At 48.5% G+C, this 18,212-nt stretch overlaps 2 protein-coding genes across 2 annotated transcripts in view; both read right to left on the bottom strand.

Annotated features, from left to right (window-relative positions):
- The window catches only part of LOC123747170 (terminal nucleotidyltransferase 5C), a 77,015-nt gene that overhangs the window by 16,183 nt on the left and 42,620 nt on the right, over positions 1–18,212 (bottom strand). The gene's annotated exons all lie outside the window — the stretch shown is intronic.
- LOC123748362 (uncharacterized) overlaps positions 10,775–18,212 on the bottom strand; it is a 35,170-nt gene continuing 27,732 nt past the window's right edge. The window contains exon 2 of the mRNA XM_069322117.1: positions 10,775–11,174. Coding sequence (XP_069178218.1) covers positions 10,775–11,174 — 400 coding nt within the window. The remainder of the gene's footprint in view (positions 11,175–18,212) is intronic.

Consider the following 18,212-nt stretch of genomic DNA (forward strand, 5'->3'; position numbering starts at 1 on the left):
TCCCTACCCTTGAATGGTTTGGAAACCACATCATTACTACCGCAGTGATGTGGTGGAGGCAGACTCCATACACAGTTTCAAATGTAGACATGATAGAACCCAGTAGGCTCGGGAACCTGTACACCAGTTGATTGACGGGACCAAAGAGCCAGAGCTCAACCCCTCACAAGCACAACTAGGTGAGTATCCGTGTCAACCGCCGCACTATATCAACACTACTTATCTATTTTGTTTCTTGCCCTTATCATAATTCTTTTATTCGCTTCCAAACTTTGTTCTTCGCATGCCTTTATGCACTACTATACAGTGTCTAAGCAGCAACGTTCAGTACATCTACGGTATTAGATACATGGTACTACCCGCATGTACACATGCACTAAGTAACACTTCGGGCAGACTTTGTGCTACACATTTTGGACTGCAGACAGTAGCCTACATTCTGGGATCAACCACAGAACCCACGGAACACAGCTGTCAGACGCCACAAGGAGGCTAAAGTTACCACGTTAGACAGATGACATACAAGCAGCTAAGGAGGAAAATTGACAGATTGGACAAGTCGAGACAGACGCACCAGTGAGACGGGAGGAAAACACTAAACGACCACCGCGTCAGTAAATTAAACGGGCTACAAGAGACTGTAGAGAAAAATAAAAATTAACAGCTTCAAAAAGGAAACAACCAGAAACAATAACGTGGCGGGGCTCAAGAGCCATAGCTCTACCCTGTAAACACTTAAGAGAGTCCTACCCCCCCCCCCCCTCCTTACCCCCCCCCGTCCAACCAGCCCCCACATTAAATGTCAAGACCAACTTCTTATAAGCACGCCTTCTAATATTTCATAATACCGAGCACTGTAATCCATATTGCGGGATATTTTCACATTCCGCTAGAAGCACCTTGACTGTTGGAAGGTATATTAGAAACTTTGTTCTCAACTTTAACAAATCGTTACAACAATGGTAAGGAGTGAGCAGGTGTACAACAGTAAATCAAACGCATTTTTGGCATATATTTAATGAATACCAGAATTCATACCGAGAGAACCAAGTGGTTTCAGAATGTACAGATCTTGTGTACTTTTCTAGAGAAACAAAGTGTCTAATCATTTCGTAATGATTGACGGTAAACAAGCGTCACATTCACGGAGAAACGCCACCACACAAACACAGCCTAATGAGTAGTGAAGAGGTAATACAATCCCCGCAGTAGGCAAGTTCATTCACTACCCAACAACCTAACGTTCAGCCCTCACCACGAACCTGTCTGTTATTCAGTGTGTGTGTGTGTGACCAGGCCTTCTGGTAGATGGCCTGATCAGCCTGCCTTTTAGTTCTAGCTTCCAATACCACGCGAGCTCTGCAGCCCGGTTGTCTGGAAAATACTTCAAGCAACTTTACTCTTTTAAAGAAAATTAAGCTACGGGTCTTAGAAGTTCTAAAAAGTCCCCCAGTGTTAGATTTTAGGGCTTTGATGTTTAAGGGTTTCTGTAATGTAACCTTTCTAATTGGAACGGCTTAAAGGGCGTTACACTTTCCAAACGGTTATCATCTGAAATGTCAGCGAATGTTACTCATTTTATTTTTCTGGTAGAGGGACATTTTAGCCAGAAGTGGCGTCGAGGCTTGAAAAACACCACCATTAGCAACATCTGTCTTAAAATATTTTTATCAGAATATCATTATTCCATCTCCGCCATGTTGGTGGCACAGTGGTAATATACTCGGGGCCCCCCCCCCACGAGCGATTGCGTCTGGATTACCAGTTCTAGGCAGGGAGGATCGACTAGGCGCCAACCCTCGACTGTTTTCCCCCTGTTCACCCAGCAGTAATTAGGAATTCCAAGAGTTGTTCCACTCCAACCCGGTCTAGGCCCAGGTTCGCAATAACTTAAAATTATTATACACAAAGAGGTGACAAGGGGACGTTGATCCCTGGGAACCAACACAGGTTCAACCTGTGTTGGCAAACACGGCGACCAAAGAGCCAGAGCTCAACCCCCACAAGCACAAATAGGCGAGTACAGTAAGGCATGGGTGGACCGCTTCCAGACCAGCAACAATGTGGTCCTTTTAAAACGCTGACAAAAAGGTTCTAAGTCTAAATTATAATTCTTCGTTTTGTTGCTATGAATGAGCGAATGAGGTTATTTTGTGTCGGTATAAATGTAAAACTACTCATGAAATCAAGACTGATTAACCAAAACTACACAACCCGATCTGCGATTACAGAAATGTTGTGTTGTACCGCACAGCGACATCAATGCTACACTTTAATTAGCACACAGTTTCTCAAGCGCTAACTACACCCTAGTTAATATAACTTGTAACAAATATTATAAAACAACTAGCGGCGGCTCATTGAACAACTAGAAATTAGGGATGCGAACCCTGGGTACTGACGCGAGCTTACCTCTACATGACACTACAGAGGGGGGGGGGGGGGGGGGGGGGGGGAGGGAGGGGGGAAAGGTAGAGATAATGAGAAACTAGTTTAAGGTACAAATGGTGAGGTAGGGGGGCAGAGAGAGAGAGAGAGAGGATGGTGAAGGCAGTGTAGGGTGCAGCAGTGACGGTGTTACCAGCCAAGGAGAACTGGTCCTCCCAGAACACCCCCCCCCTCCCCCCTCCTCGGGGGTCCACCCCATATGAAAGCACAACATAATCCTGAAACACCCTAAACCAGTAATGCCACATTTAGAAGGATCAAAGTGAACTCAAGGATCAGATTATTCATATAGGCACACACAAAATTCCTTAAACTCCGAAGAAAAGGACAAGCTTGTATTATCTTCAACACACACACACACACTAGGTGAGTACACACACACACACTAGGCGAGTACACACACACACACACACACACACACACACCAGTATTTAAAGAGACATCCGCACCTGGCGCTTCAGCTGCGTCACCTCTGCTGCCATTTGTTCAGAAACTCTGCAGCTTTCCATCAAAGTAGGATCAGAATTATCTGTCAAATCCTTGTGGGACACCGCACATGGTGTATATCTACCAATGACTGGTCTTATCTTGGAGGTTATCTTGAGATGATTTCGGGGCTTTTTTAGTGTCCCTGCGGGCCGGTCCTCGACCAGGCCTCCACCCCCAGGAAGCAGCCTGTGACAGCTGGCTAACACCCAGGTACCTATTTTACTGCTAGGTAACAGGGGGCATAGGGTGAAAAACTCTGCCCATTGTTTCTCGCCAGCGCCCGGGATCGTACCAAGGACTACAGGATCACAATGCGCTGTCCGCTCGCCCGACTGGTCTCCCATACTCACTCCAAAAAGAGAAAAAATCTACCATCTATTCATACCCGGGCCACCTCTTGGGTAGCTTAATCTTCATCAATCAACCTCCCATACTTCTGCTTGGCTATTACCTCATTTATTACCTTTATCACCTATTTATTACCCATTACCTTATTTTTAGTTTCATGAGGGATGCTGTAGCTTAAATGTATCGTGAGGATTCTTAAATCTTTCCTTCGTAAGCACTGCTTTGCATCTTGCCTCCAGGTGCTCCTGCCATATTAAAATCTTAACAGCACAGATCCTAAATAGATCCAATCTTGAGCCACTGACCTCTTATTGTGACCCTTTATTTTGTACCAGGGAGGAATTGTGACCCTTTATTTTGTACCAGGGAGGAATTGTGACCCTTTATTTTGTACCAGGGAGGTATTGTGACCCTTTATTTCGTACCAGGGAGGTATTGTGACCCTTTGTCTTCCACCAGGGAGGTATTCTTTGATGCCAAGTGATCTCCGTTAATGGTGCCATCTTTACCAGCGTGTACCGTCGGGTGGTGGTGTGTGGGGGACGCCTTCCGACAGTGCTGGCGTCTAGGGTGTCCTGCCCCTCTCTGTAAAAGCAACAGACCAAATAAACACGTCCCCCCCCCCCCCCGTCACACCACCCGCCAGGATCACCTTACCGTCAAGGGGCGATGCTCCTGCAGGGGCAGACGGACTAGACACAGGACAAGAGGAGATGGGGGGACTTAGACGGGATACGGTCTCCCTCCCCCCCCCCCCCACCTCAAACCCCTGCCCTTTATTTTCTCCCCAGCCCTGATTATCAGACACCATTAGTAAACATACGTGAGACCAATATCACAGTACGCAGTGCAAGCCGAAACCTAGAGCACAATGTTTCATATTGCCAGGCGACACACCACCAAACTTGTCCCTCAACTCGACGAGCTGTGCTATGACGGTTGAATAAGGGATAAAACAATACTGAAAACAATGCGACGCGGACATGATCACGACGTCCACGATGTCTGACTGACAACGTTAACAAAAAATGTACAACACAGGTGGGGCCAGAGCAAGACGGAATTGGAGGTATCTAAGGAGATGAAAACCAAGCGAAAGGAAGAAGGATAAAGACGAGTGAACATCTAGAACATTAAGACAAGTGGAAGGCAACAAGTGAACGAGAGATATGGCAACGCACGAACAACGAGCGAGGGAGAAACTTATTTGTTGTTGTGAATGTTTTTGTTCGAGGAGGTTGGTGTACCTGACGTGGGTGGGGGGGGGGGGGGGGGGGGAGGGCAGACAGGCTAGCCGCAGTTTCTTGTGGAAAGTGAAAATGCGGCCAGGCGCTCTCCACCATGTCAAGGGCGCCCCCCAGTCGCCCCTCCCCGCCGCCCCAGAGAACCAGGTCCCCCCCCCCCCCCCACAATCATCCTCCCCAAGCCCACATTACAGCCCCGTCCTCCTAAGGTTTCCCCAACGTCAAGAAAACGGTCAGTTTAAAGTGTCCTCTCCTAACCTACCAGAGGACCCAAAACAGAAAACGAGACAATACGTCACTTTCGCCAGCTGCTTCCATTTTCTAGTACGATAATACGTCGCTCCACCGTCCAGCCCAAGTGATTGGACCAGACCGAGTTGGAAAATTTGTTTGGGGGTTTGGGAGCGCCACATATGACCGAACTAGAGATAGATGAAACGAAAACAATAACTATCCATTACAAATTAAATATATAAATTTACAAATTTCTAAAAAATGTAAATCCCCTCCCTCCCCCAAAATATAAACTGCCTCGGTGCTAGACCCATGTGTGTTCACTCCCCCAGATCAACATCCTCCTCTACTCAAGTCGCGTTCTTTCACGTCATGGTAACCAGCGTTACAAATGCAGCCTACTATGAAAAGTAACGGCTCACAAATATCAACGTTTTCTAGTCATACGACTCGATAGGTTAGGTGGGTTGCTTGGGTTCATACGTCTCTGGTTAGGTTTTGTACTTTCTTACGGAGTAGCAAATCACGAGAGAACGCGTTCACCAGGTTGGTGAAGGGGTTCACCAGATTGATTGGAACAGCAGTGTGTCAACTCAAGAGCTGTATCAGCAGGAGGATGTGAACCACAGCAGAACCCGCCGGGAAGACTTAAGGTCGTGACCGCTGGAAAAGTTTCCGACCTCATTAGGTAAAGGGGAGATGCCACACGAGGATGCTGTCAACGTCTCGCCTACAGTTAGGAAATGACAGGCGATAGTTATGTAAAACTACTTAACCATCTCAAGAAACAAGTTGGCCATTGCCGTTACCTGTATTTCAGAAGACTACAGTTCCACGCAGGAGAGAAAAAACACAAATTTGAGAAAGTACGGGTACTAAAGGAGACAAAGAACAACAAAAACCTGCATCACGATTACTTCTGTAGAAGATATGGAAAAATAGGTTGATAATAGTTTTCGACTGGGCAGCAGAAAATAACTAGTTTGAACAGTGATAATCTCCAGGAACTTGGGTACGGTCAAAACAAACAAAATACAGGGTACAAAACGCAATCAAATCCGCTCAGTAGAAGAGCAACATGTGAAGGGTCTGGTAATGATGTCTGATAACTTAACCTTTAGGGAACATAACCAAGCAAATATAGCGTGACCTAAAAAAAATGTAGTTCTGATGTATTAAGAGAACCTTCAAACTTAGGGATCCTTAGGTTTGCCTTTGATTGCCATAGCAATCAGGTGAACAATGAATGAACTTCGGAGGATCACGGCTGTTCAATATCCTCCTACCAAGTATAAGAAATATTGAGAGAACAAAAATGGACGTCTTATAGAAAAAACTTTTTTTTTTCTATAAGACGTTTTCTGCAAGTGCCGGACCAACCGGGCTGTAGGGAATATGTGGGCCTGCGGGCCGCTCCAAGCAACATCATGTTATACCAAGTTATCACAATTCAAGCCTGGCCCTGGGCCGGGCCAGGCTTGAAAAAACTCCCAGAACACACTTGGTAAACTCCAGGTACACACACAAAAAAAGGTTACGTTGAGGGGAGAAGCGTGAGTGGAGACTTGAGACATGACCTCTGGCCCAGCACTGTGGACGAGAGCAAGACGCAGGCAACACACACACAAGCCACCAACACTGTACACAAGTCACAACCTCGCTGATCACAACCTGATCCAATTAGTAGCTAAGGCACGTGTAGACTTTCAGAAGACAACTTATCTTGGAGACTGATGCACTGGAGTACAACTCATAAGAGATGACGCCACCCTTAGAAAGCACGAATGGTAATGTAACGAGGGTTGAGCCTGAAGTGAGCATTACATTTCAAGGAGAGGCTGTGGAAGATGAAACATGTCACACTTTTGAGGCGGGAACACGCGTGATAACACCATACAACATTCTCAGAGGAATTGACAAGGTCAACGAATACATTTTCAGTACAGAATTTGGCACATCATGAGGATAATTATGGAACCTTAAGGGTAGATGAGCAAAGGAAGGCGTAAGAACTGCTAGAACATTGCCGAATGCCAGTAAAGCAAATGGAATTTACAATTCAGATTCTGTAGTCAAATGCAGCAACATTTCAAAAGTAGGTAGAAGGAATTCGGATTACAAAGTGACTTAGGCAATTGACAGCTGGTTACGGCGGCTGTCAGGGTTTAGATACTCCTGCTGGCCCCAGCACGCACGTAGTAACCACACAAGGCGAGAACACTCAGGGATTGAGGTAGACATGATGCTTCTTGGGAAGCAGCAACTCGCCCTGATGAACCATCTTGGCGCAAGGAAGCAAGTTTCCTCGCACACTAGCAGTCAGTAAATGGAACAAGGAGACAACACCTCAACTACTTCCACAGTGCTGAATGATGAGTGATATACCCGCTTGGTTCATAGCCTACCGAGGCCCTGGAGCTGAAGCTCCACAGTTGGAGGTGTGGCGGACACAAACCATGGAAGGGGGGGGGCGCTTATAGATACAATTAACAAAAACAGTAAGGAAAAGACATGGGCGAGGGGGAAATACATTATCTAAAGTCATTGTATTTACCCATAACGGCCCACCGTCTGCAACAACTACAGTAGGAAATTAAAATTAACAATTCATAAAACTCTTCTTCAAACAAATTACTTTCAAGTTAAAACATCCAAACGCACCCATGACTTCACACATTTCAAAAGCAATAATCTAACATTTTTCCAAGTTTTTTTTTGTCGTTCAACATGTGATTTTCGCCTTTATCTGCGATTGTTACCGAGCGACGCCGGGACGCAACAAGCGTGGACAACAACCCACTTGGACAGGTAGCCGCTCGACCGTTTAACTGGTTGGCCCCGATCTCTCCCAACTGCTACACTGACTAACCACGTGACCCCGACCACCGTACAACCCCCCCCCCCACCTCATCCGCTAGTACGCACATTTCTCTTTAGTTCTGGACTATGTTCAGGAATAAAGTATAAAGTGGGGTTCTGGGAGTAGTTCTACTCCCCCAGCCCGGCCCGAGGCCAGGCTCAACTTAGGAGAGCTTGGTCTAACAGGCTGTTGCTTTGAGTGTCTCGCAGGCCCACGTATCCCACCATACCCCGGTTGGTCCGGCACTTCTTGAAGAGAGAACTAGATTGTGTTCTTCAAGATGTCCACGGTTGTTCCGGCAATATTTCTTATACTAGCTGGGAGGATGTCTAACAACCGTGGACCTCTGATGTTTATATAGTTCTCCGATTGTGCCTATGTCACCCCTGCTCTTTACTGGTTCTATTCTGCATTTCCTTCCATATCGTTCACTCCCGTATGTTGTTATTTTACCGCATAGAGTTGGTACCTGGCCCTCCAGTATTTTCTACATGTATATTATTTGACATCTCTCTCGTCTCCTAAGCACATTTGGAGCGCCTTTAACAACTGAGGCCTAGACATACTCCAGGCCTTCACACGAAGCATAGACTTCACTGGTCGACGTCTAACCGTCTTCAGTTTGAGGGCGGTTACCTTGCGTCGGTTCCTTGGATTACCGTCTCCGGGGTCCTGCTTTCCTGCCCAGGCCTTTGGGGAACAAAAGTGAGAGCGGGAGAGCGCTGGATTGTTTCAAGCGTTGGTCAGACACTAATTTACATGGGCATAAATAGGAGCTGCTTCGCATAGGTCAATACACTCAATTTTTTTCCTCCATATAATCTTTTGTGGCTATTCTGATACAGCGTTACAAAATTTAACGTGTTGGTACTGAAAACATCTCCAAACTTCCTATCATTTCTAATTGTGCGCTCGGTGAATCTGTACTTTGCTACACATGTATGTTTTTGTGCTTGAATTTAAGGCTAGAGTTGCATACTGATTACCTTGGTTGTGGGCGGCAGAGTCAGCGAGGATGTGGGTGGTGAGGGTGGGTGGTGAGGGTGGGTGGTGAGGGTGGGTGGCGACGTACATAGGTGGTAGTGGTGGTGGCGTAAGACACCAAGAGACCTTGTGCACAATCCAGGCCAAGACAGGCTCAGCAGGAGGGAGGGGGGGGGGAGGGGTGTGATGGGGTAGAGTAAGGTGAGGAGGAGGAGGGGGGGGGGAGCTTGCTTATGCTTGCCTAACTCGAAATTCAGGTATAAGTGAGATCGACACGAAGCTAGAAGTGTCGACATAGGTTAGAAAGGTCGACACCAGACTGCATGCTGGTATTAGCAATATTGTAGACAGCATAGCACGAGTCTAACAACCTAGGCCAAACTAGTCTATTACAAACTGACTTGACACCTTACCTTAGAGCGTCTTTGAGGCCCGACTGGCCAAGCCTCAAGCTATAGCTCGGCGTGGTCTCGTCAACCCCGTTATATACCGATGGCCACAGTCTGACGTATGATTTACAACCTGGTTGATCAGGTATCCTTAAAGTGGTGTTCATGTTGGTTCACTTTGAAGAGTGAGAGTGATGTCCTAGTTATGTCTTGTGTATAGAAGGGGAAAGGAAGTTGGGGGGGGGGGTGCCCCTCATGTCGATATGGATACAGGGGGAGATACCAGCAGCACTTAAATCTGCAGATATAACTCCTCTGCACAAGGGGGGTATTAAAGCTTTGGCAAAAAATTATAGACCAGTTTCACTAACATCACAATATAATCACAGTTTTTGAAAGCGATCCCTAACCACATAACTAGTTTTATATAAAATAATGAACTACACAACCCAGGACAACATGGATTTAGAGCGGGAAGATCCTGTCTTGTCACAGTTACACAACCACTGAATCACAGAAGCCCTAGAAAAGCAAAATGCAGATGTCGCACACACAGATTTGTGTACACTCCCCCCTTCAGAGCAGGAGAGATTGCTGAAATAGAGTACAGAGGACACATACGGCACGCATAGACGCGATAAAGCACCTAAATTATTGGGATCGTCTCAAAGCTCTCCAAATGTACTCACTAGAAAGGAGACGAGAGAGATGCAAAATAATATACACGTGGAAAATACTGGAGGGCCAGGTCCCTACACAGTAAAATAACAACGTACTGGAGTGAACGATATGGATGAAAATGTAGAATAGAACCAGTGAAGAGCAGGGGTGCCAGACACAGAGAACACTATCAACATCAGAGGTCCACGGTTATTCAACACCTTCCCAGCAAGTATAAAAAAAATTGCCGGAACAACCGTGGACATCTTCAAGAAAAAACTAGATTGTTTTCTTCAAGAAGAGCCGGACCAACCGGGCTGTGGTGGATATGTGGGCCTGCAGGCCGCTCCAAGCGACAGCCTGTTGGACCAAGCTCTCAAGTCGAGCCTGGCCTCGACCCGGGCTTGGGGCGTACAACTCCCAGAAACCCTTCAAGCAGCTATCAGATGCTCAGGAAATATTCACTATACACCGAACGTATTTGAAGTTGAGGCAATTTATCTATTATTTAAACTCGCTGAAGATCGTAATAGAAAGTTAAAATAAATCGACTGAAAAATTTGACAAGAGTGTACCCCAACTTCAGCCTAGCAAGTTATCGAGCGAAAGCCAATTTACTTATCAGAAAAACTAGAACACAGGCGCTGAATATACAAATATTTGTCCAGCAATGTTTACTCTCTAATCTCTGTTATTATTAGCATTTAATCAAACAGGAGGAGACGAGCTCCGTGACCGAGCAAGACCCCAGTCCTAGAGCATGGAACAGTCATATCCTCCGGGCAGAAGAAAAACTTCTGTAAGTACCTCCCTTCCCGTCAAACTGCCTTTGCTCAAAGACCACAGAAAGACCTAAGAGTTTATTCAGTTGATAGTATATCAATATGGGTGAGCTATGTAAAATCCAGCAGGGTGCTAGCACAAACAGCCTCAGTGACCAGGCAATCAACAGGGGAACCTTTGTCTGTCCAATAATAAGAAAAAAATCCCGTTACAGGTCAGTCACGAAGTTGTGCGAGTGCCTAAAAACTTGCCTTTGGACACTAACCACAGTTAGTGCCCACTAACTGTCCACTCCAGGCACTAACTGTGCCTGCAGGAAGCTCTGGCAGATCTCTTCAAGCCCGGCTTGGGGCCAGGCTTGGGGCCAGGCTCGGGGCCAGGCTCGGGGCCAGGCTCGGGGCCAGGCTCGGGGCCAGGCTCGGGGCCAGGCTCGGGGCCAGGCTCGGGGCCAGGCTCGGGGCCAGGCTCGGGGCCAGGCTCGGGGCCAGGCTCGGGGCCAGGCTCGGGGCCAGGCTCGGGGCCAGGCTCGGGGCCAGGCTCGGGGCCAGGCTCGGGGCCAGGCTCGGGGCCAGGCTCGGGGCCAGGCTCGGGGCCAGGCTCGGGGCCAGGCTCGGGGCCAGGCTCGGGGCCAGGCTCGGGGCCAGGCTCGACTTGTGAGAGCTTGGTCCAATAGACTTGCGTGTGGTGGCCCACATATCCACTACAGCTTGTTCGTCCGACAGTTCTTTAAATTCACTGACAATATAAGAATACAATTACATTCACAGTAATTGTATCCGTTTATCTATACCTGTATGCTGTAATGGCTCCAACGCCGTATTAACATCGAGACATCACATTATAAACAATAACTTGCCGTCCCCCCTTAAGTATAAGCACAAGACACTGCATTGTTCTTCATCGAGGCTTGGCTATAGATTTCAATCTGGTACACGTAGACCAGAGGCTTAACAGGTAGGCAGTTGTTTACCTTGAGGTGGTTGGGGTGAGAGGGGGGGGGGGGGGGCACGGGCCCCACCACTTACTCTCTCGCCAGGCCTCTGCCTCGCCATCTCCTCCTCCTCCAGTTACTTCCAACTCTCCACCAACCCGTCGTGGACAGACGACTCTTCACCTAATACGTCACAGTTGACGGAACCAATCAATTCCTCACAAATGCGAAGCATTATAAAAAAATTAAAGTAATATTGTTTTCTATGCGTCGCCATCTACAGTGTGGATTCGCACCTTAAAAAGTGCGAGATAATTCAACTAGTCTGTTGTCGCTAGTAAGTATTTTTAGCGAGGAACCTGTCTTGAGAGGTCTTGAACACCCACTCCTCACCAGCCTCCCGTCGTGAAACTATCATAGTAGGCCGCCATCAGTTCACAAAGCTTATCCTTAAGACGAGCGTGCGGGCCCAAGGTGTTCAGAACCCCCCCCCCCCCCCACACACACACACAGTTCATCTTCAGAGGTCCTCTGAGCTCTCCCCCCCCCACACACACACAGTTCATCTTCAGAGGTCCTCTGAGCTCCCCCCCCCCCCCCCCCCCCCACCACCTCCCAAGACACAAATGGCGGCGTTTCTAAGGACTGAAAAACTAACAGCTGCAGGTCACAAGGCCTTCATATTGTAATAGTACTGTGACTTGTTCATGACATTATAACCACTGCTACACCTGGGTCACTGACGCCACCAGGCGACCACACCCGTGTAAAAACTAGCCAGCAACAGGATCAGGAGTGAACACGGCCGCGTCCAGCAGCCTTCTTGACCAGGCCAACTTGACCAAGGAGACCTGGTCAGAGACCGGGCTGCGGGGACATTGATCCCCGGGACCAACAACGGGTAGACAAAAGCCTAGTAAAGAGCGAACAGCAGCATGAACAACAGCGAAAGAAGATAATTGACAAGAGGAACAAACGGCAGAGGAACCTACAACTAATACATCAAACTACAACAACATTTTGAGTTCGAATAAGGAGTCAAATTTCAAGTGAAAATGTGTCAACAGAGCCGACTGTGTTGACTCATTTCAAACATGTTTTCTTTAGATACTGATGAAGCCAAGCTAACCAACCGCAGGAAAGTTCTAGTACAGTTACACTACATTCTGTACCTAATGACTACCTTAACATTACCAGCGCATTTAACACCAAATCAAAACACACTAAATAGATCCGTTCCTAACACGAGGCGTCAATGAATGCTGGTAGGGCAACAGATCTGTGCTGGTAGTGTACACTTAGGACCATTAATGGTGCTCTTATGCCACCAGTGTTTAGAGAGAACACCGAGCGAGACCGAGCGAGACCGAGCACAAGGGAAGAAGGGTTCACAAAGCCAGCCAGAATGAAGGAGGCGTGATCAGTAACGTCACAGCCACTAACCCCGCAGCACACACCACACTCCGCTAACGTACAACACATTTTCAAGATCTCTTATTATTATTAACATCTTTGACAAATTTAATTACAATTTTGCCTAATCTGAGGATTTTGATAGGTCTTATTAAATTGAGGATAATGCTAGTATTCACTGCTACGCAGGACAGAGGGTCATACATAAGACAATAGGTCTAAACTGTAGGCTGGAGCACATATATATCATGGTTACAATCAATGTTTTAATCTCTCTCACACACACTTGTGCGTGTGTTTGTGTCCATGTTCGAAAAATTTAATAATTAGTAACAGTTGAGGCGCGGGGTGAAGCGCAGAGCTCAACCCCTGCAAGCACAACTAGGTGAATCCTACATGAACGAACAAGAACACAAAACTGCAGATGAAGGGGGGTGGGGGGGGGGTAAGTGCTTCTGGTATTTCGCCAGGATCTAGGAGTTTTCTTCGTATCACATCGAGCGCCTTAGTAACTGTACTTCGCATTTCTTAATGAACAGAATTCCTGGAGGGTATACGACCCCTCCTATTTCCAGCATAGAATCAGTACTCGTGTAAAAGTAAAATATAATTCTTCTTTACGTGAAAGATAATTTGGATGTTTTCCTTTTATGAATTTGTCCTCGCATGTCTTTGAAAATCTTAAGTCTACCACGTCCTTGTCACGAACAAAGTTTATAAATTGTCAAAAGGGAAGGAGGGAATTATCAGGGCGTAAAGCGCCAAGACATTACGATTATATACCACTTGGAAGTGGTCCGGATAAGCATTTGGGATGGGACGGGGGAAAGGAACCCTTCCTTCCAATTCCGCCCAACCACTTAGACTGTCAGGGATTGAACGCCGACCTGCGTGAAGCAAGACCTGCCGCGAGACCGTCGATCAACCGTCCGGCCCAAGTGGCTTGGACAGACAGGGAATGAATAACTGAGTTGATCAAACTGTACCGCAGCTACTCCCTCCACACCTAAGAGACGCCTCGCTCTACCAGCCACATACTGTTGCTAACTTGCCAGCGATCTCAAAAGAACTATTAAAGCAACTTTGTGCAACGACTGCGTACAGCTGCGCCTAGTTAGCTGACCAGGCCTCCAACCTGCAGGCCTGGTCAGAGACCGGGCCGCGGGAAACACTGATCCCACAAGAACCAGAAAAAGTAGGCAATAGGTAGAGTGATGAGTTAGACTATGGATAATGGGTGGATAGGGATAAAGGGATGAGAATAAGGTAAACAGAGGAGTAATGGATAAATGTTAAGGAAATAGATGATTTAATAGAGGAAAGTAAGTGACTTGCGATGGTGGTTCACCTAGATGGCAAACTCGACTTGTGTTGGAGGGAGGGGGGGGGGGGGAGGGGGTAGTTTGAAGACGTGGGCATTGGGTTAGTGGTGGCGAGATTGGAGGGAAGGAAGGGGGGGAGGGGGAGGAGATAGGGCCACTTTCCCCCTCCCACCAGACCTGTTACTCAGTTACTCCAAGGTCGGCCAGTTCACCACTCTCCACACACCCCCCTTCCCTCCACCTCCCCCCCATCGAGGCCGTGTCTAACCCCGTTACCAGCTACCCCAACCTCGCCCTCCGCCACAGCCTCACCGTTCGACCACCTCACAGGGCGCTCCTACGATCACCAACCCCCGCCAGTCATCCCTAGGAGTGGATCCCAGAGACGCCTCCAAGTCACAAGCGGCTACCAGAAGGTATTGTGGCTGGCGACACCTGCCGAAGAGCAGAGGGATGAGCAACCGTTTGGCGAGGTGGCGGGAGGGCGCAAACCACACGACGCCCAGACAGACCAATTGGGACCACAAGGACTACCACTGGTAAGAGCGAGTTTACCCCTACACCACCACCCGCGCTAACGGGGCCCCACGAAGATCTCAAAAAGACCCGTTTCTGCTGCTCAAAATTGGACCTTGAAGGAAGCGTAAACGACCAAGAGGAGGAGCCAACCTCGCCGTGTTCGTCTGGACACCCAAGCCCCAAGCACACTCTCCACACGTCTCCAAGCACACACTCCACACGTCCCCAAGCACACACTCCACACGTCCCCAAGCACACACTCCACACGTCCCCAAGCACACACTCCACACGTCCCCAAGCATCACAAAGGAAAGGTGTCCAATTTTTCCCCAGATTAATGGAAACGGTGACAAGCGACAATTATCTAATACTCCAGAGAACAATAAAGGCTCTAAGGAAATTTCTCAACCTTGCTGAAGCCACCTGGGCACGAAGCCAAGCTCGAATTAGCGAGCAAAACCAGAATCCAGCCCGTCCTCGAAATAAAGACCCAAAAGTGATCCCATCCACCCGCCAAACCTCCTGCTTATGAATGATACTGTTTATACACGACTCGACTGTTGACGTTCGAACACTTCCAGAGCATGTGCTTCACTGACTACTTTTGTTCGAACCACAACGCTGTAAATGCTTCACCCACGTACTACAAACAAATAATCGCGAACAGAACTTTAAACACTTAACCTAACCAATGCCTATATAGGCACAATATGCTATTATAATAATTTATATTTGACAAAATTCCCGTTTTGAATAAACATGTAAAAATTGATGAATGCGTCTGCGGGGTCGACCGCTGGATGCAATGGACTTGTCGAGGACGGGTTGGAGACTCACCAAAAGCAAGGCGCCAAACTAGTCCGTCCGTCCACGCACCAAACGCCCAGTTTCCTGCTATACCAACAAAATTTAGCCAAATTGTTATATTGCGCTACGGCGAGTAATTTCACTCAAAATAAAATTTAGTTATTTAGTACGCTATCAATGGCACTGATAGCGTACTAAATGTTACATCGTACGCTATCAATGTAGATGTATTGATAGCGACCCCCCCTCCCCATCCCCCAGGAGGGGGGGGGGGGGGTGAGGCGGCAAAGCGAGAGTGGGTATTCTTCACGACAACAGTCTGATCACCGTCACCGGTGTATTGTGCTACTGACACGGTTCACCGTAGCCCAAAAGCACGCTCTGGCTAACATGTTTGTACTACAGGACATGATCCACGACGTTCACCCCTCCCCCCTCACCCCCTCCCCTGCGTGTCCTTCACAATCGCACCCCCCTCCCCCCCCCCACACACACCACCACGCGTGCAAGCGGCCTGGACGAATATAACCGTTATGGACCTAATACCAGGCACACCAGATAGTATGTGAAGTGTACATGGGCGAAAATAGCTTTTAAACTTCCTCACACACACACACAGGCCTCGTAGCCTGGTGGATAGCGCGCAGGATTCGTAATTCTGTGGCGCGGGTTCGATTCCCGCACGAGGCAGAAACAAATGGGCAAAGTTTCTTTCACCCTGAATGCCCCTGTTACCTAGCAGTAAATAGGTACCTGGGAGTTAGTCAGCTGTCACGGGCTGCTTCCTGGGGTGTGTGTGAGGGGGTGGTGTGGGGAAAAAAAAATTAGTAAACAGTTGATTGACAGTTGAGAGGCGGGCCGAAAGAGCAAAGCTCAACCCCCGTAAAAACACAACTAGTAAACACACACACACACACACACACAGAACCAACCCAAGTGGTTGGTGCCCAACCACTTGGGTGGACGGTAGGGCGACAGTCTCCCTTCACGCAGGACAGTTCAAGTGGTTGGGCACCATTCCTCCCCCCCTCCCCCCCCCCCCGTCCCGTCCCGTCCCGTCCCGTCCCGTCCCAAATTCTTATCCTGATCTTTCTTATCCAAGTGCTGTAGTCGATTGTGTTGTTATTGATTCAGCTACTCGGAACAAGTTCCAAGTAGCACGGGCTATGGTGAGCCCGTAACTTACCTAGCACAGGAACGGGGCAAGAAGCACGGGCTATGGTTAGCCTCCTAGTCGATTGATTGATTGATTGATTGATGAAGATTAAGCCACCCAACAGGTGGCACGGGCATGAATAGCCGGTAATGCTAGTCTTAATTGCATTGCATTGCGTTTCCCCCGATAGTTCCCTTCCCTGTACCAAGTTGTCTAACCAGTTTATATATGATTTGTAAAATTATTAATTCTCTTATGAATTCTTAGAATAATGGAAGGGGAGAAAATGCAGGGGACGGAGAGGAAAGGACGAAGGAGGTGGAGGAGAGGCGTCCTTGCACAGCTTCAGGGGTCTCCCAGGGAAAGGGAGAGTAGCCACAACCTGAGAGAAACAAAGAAGTACCGGTTTGAGTATTGGGGCAGGCAGGGTGGCGAGGGAGAAGGGGGGGGGGGGGGGTATGGGCAATCTTTAGGTAAACGTAAATAGGGAGAAGGTTGTGAGTGAGTGAGTAAGAGTGCGCCTATTTATGTAAGCATCGACTCGTTGCTCTCGTCAAAGTCCACTAAACTGGTGTACGGTTTTTCAGAGCCTGCCGCGCTGTATAGAACACCTCCCCTTGACACTATAGTCTGCCTCCGCCACACCACATCTTTATGTATTTTATGTCACTAATGACACTGAGCAGGGGGGAGGGGAGGGGAGGGATCAGTGTGGGAGTTTGTTCCCTTGGTGTTTCAACACCACACGCTAGTTCTGTCTTGTGTCCCGTGGCGGGGCCCAACACTGACGCTTTCCTTTAAGAAGCGAGTGAGAAACAGGAGACGGGATGGTGGGTGGGAGGAGGGTGCGGACGACAGACACGGGGCTCTGAGGAAGACAGCTGGGGGGGAGGGGGGTCAAGGAGTGGGTAGCAAGCACTGGGTGGCTGGGGGTGATAATTGGGTGGTATGCGAGGGGGGAACACCAGCAGTAGGAGAGGGGGGGGGGGGGAAGAGTTTGGGTGCGTGTGCTGAAAAAACCCAAATGGGTACACTTTTATCCCCCCCCTCCTTCCCCCCAGGGCGTGAACATGTGCGGGCGCCCATATACGGGGGGGGGTGGGGTGGGGGGAACAATATCCAAGGTGGGCGGCCGAATGGCTACAACCTGGCCAGTTAGGTAATCTGGAAGCTATCCACGTAATAAGCTGGTTGGTAGGTACGCTGGATTTAAGTGGGCGGGTGGGCGGATGGGTGGGTTGACGTCCTTGGGGCGGGCGGGCGGGCGGGTTGGAGCTCACAGTCGCTAGCTACTAATGAAACTGTGTCAAGGGCATAGCTAGTGGGCAGGGGAGGGTTGGTGGGGAAAGGCACACGGGGGAGGAGGAAAAGGCGGCACTGAAGAGGGGGGAGTGGAGAAGGCAGGAGAGATGAGAGGGCAGCACTGGAGGAGGTTGGCAGGTAATTACTGTGAAGACTAGCCCCCAAAAGGTCTACGCTGTGACGCGCTGCTCTCCCTGACATCTTCAGCTTGAGTTGATTTACTTCCTCTCTCGCAGATGGTGTTCCATTATCAAGACAAACATGGAGGAGAGTCGCTCCCAATCTCCAGTAACACAAGGATTTAGGAAATTTGGGGTTATAGG

The sequence above is a fragment of the Procambarus clarkii genome, chromosome 10 (genome assembly GCF_040958095.1).
Source record: "Procambarus clarkii isolate CNS0578487 chromosome 10, FALCON_Pclarkii_2.0, whole genome shotgun sequence".
NCBI lineage: Eukaryota > Metazoa > Arthropoda > Malacostraca > Decapoda > Cambaridae > Procambarus > Procambarus clarkii.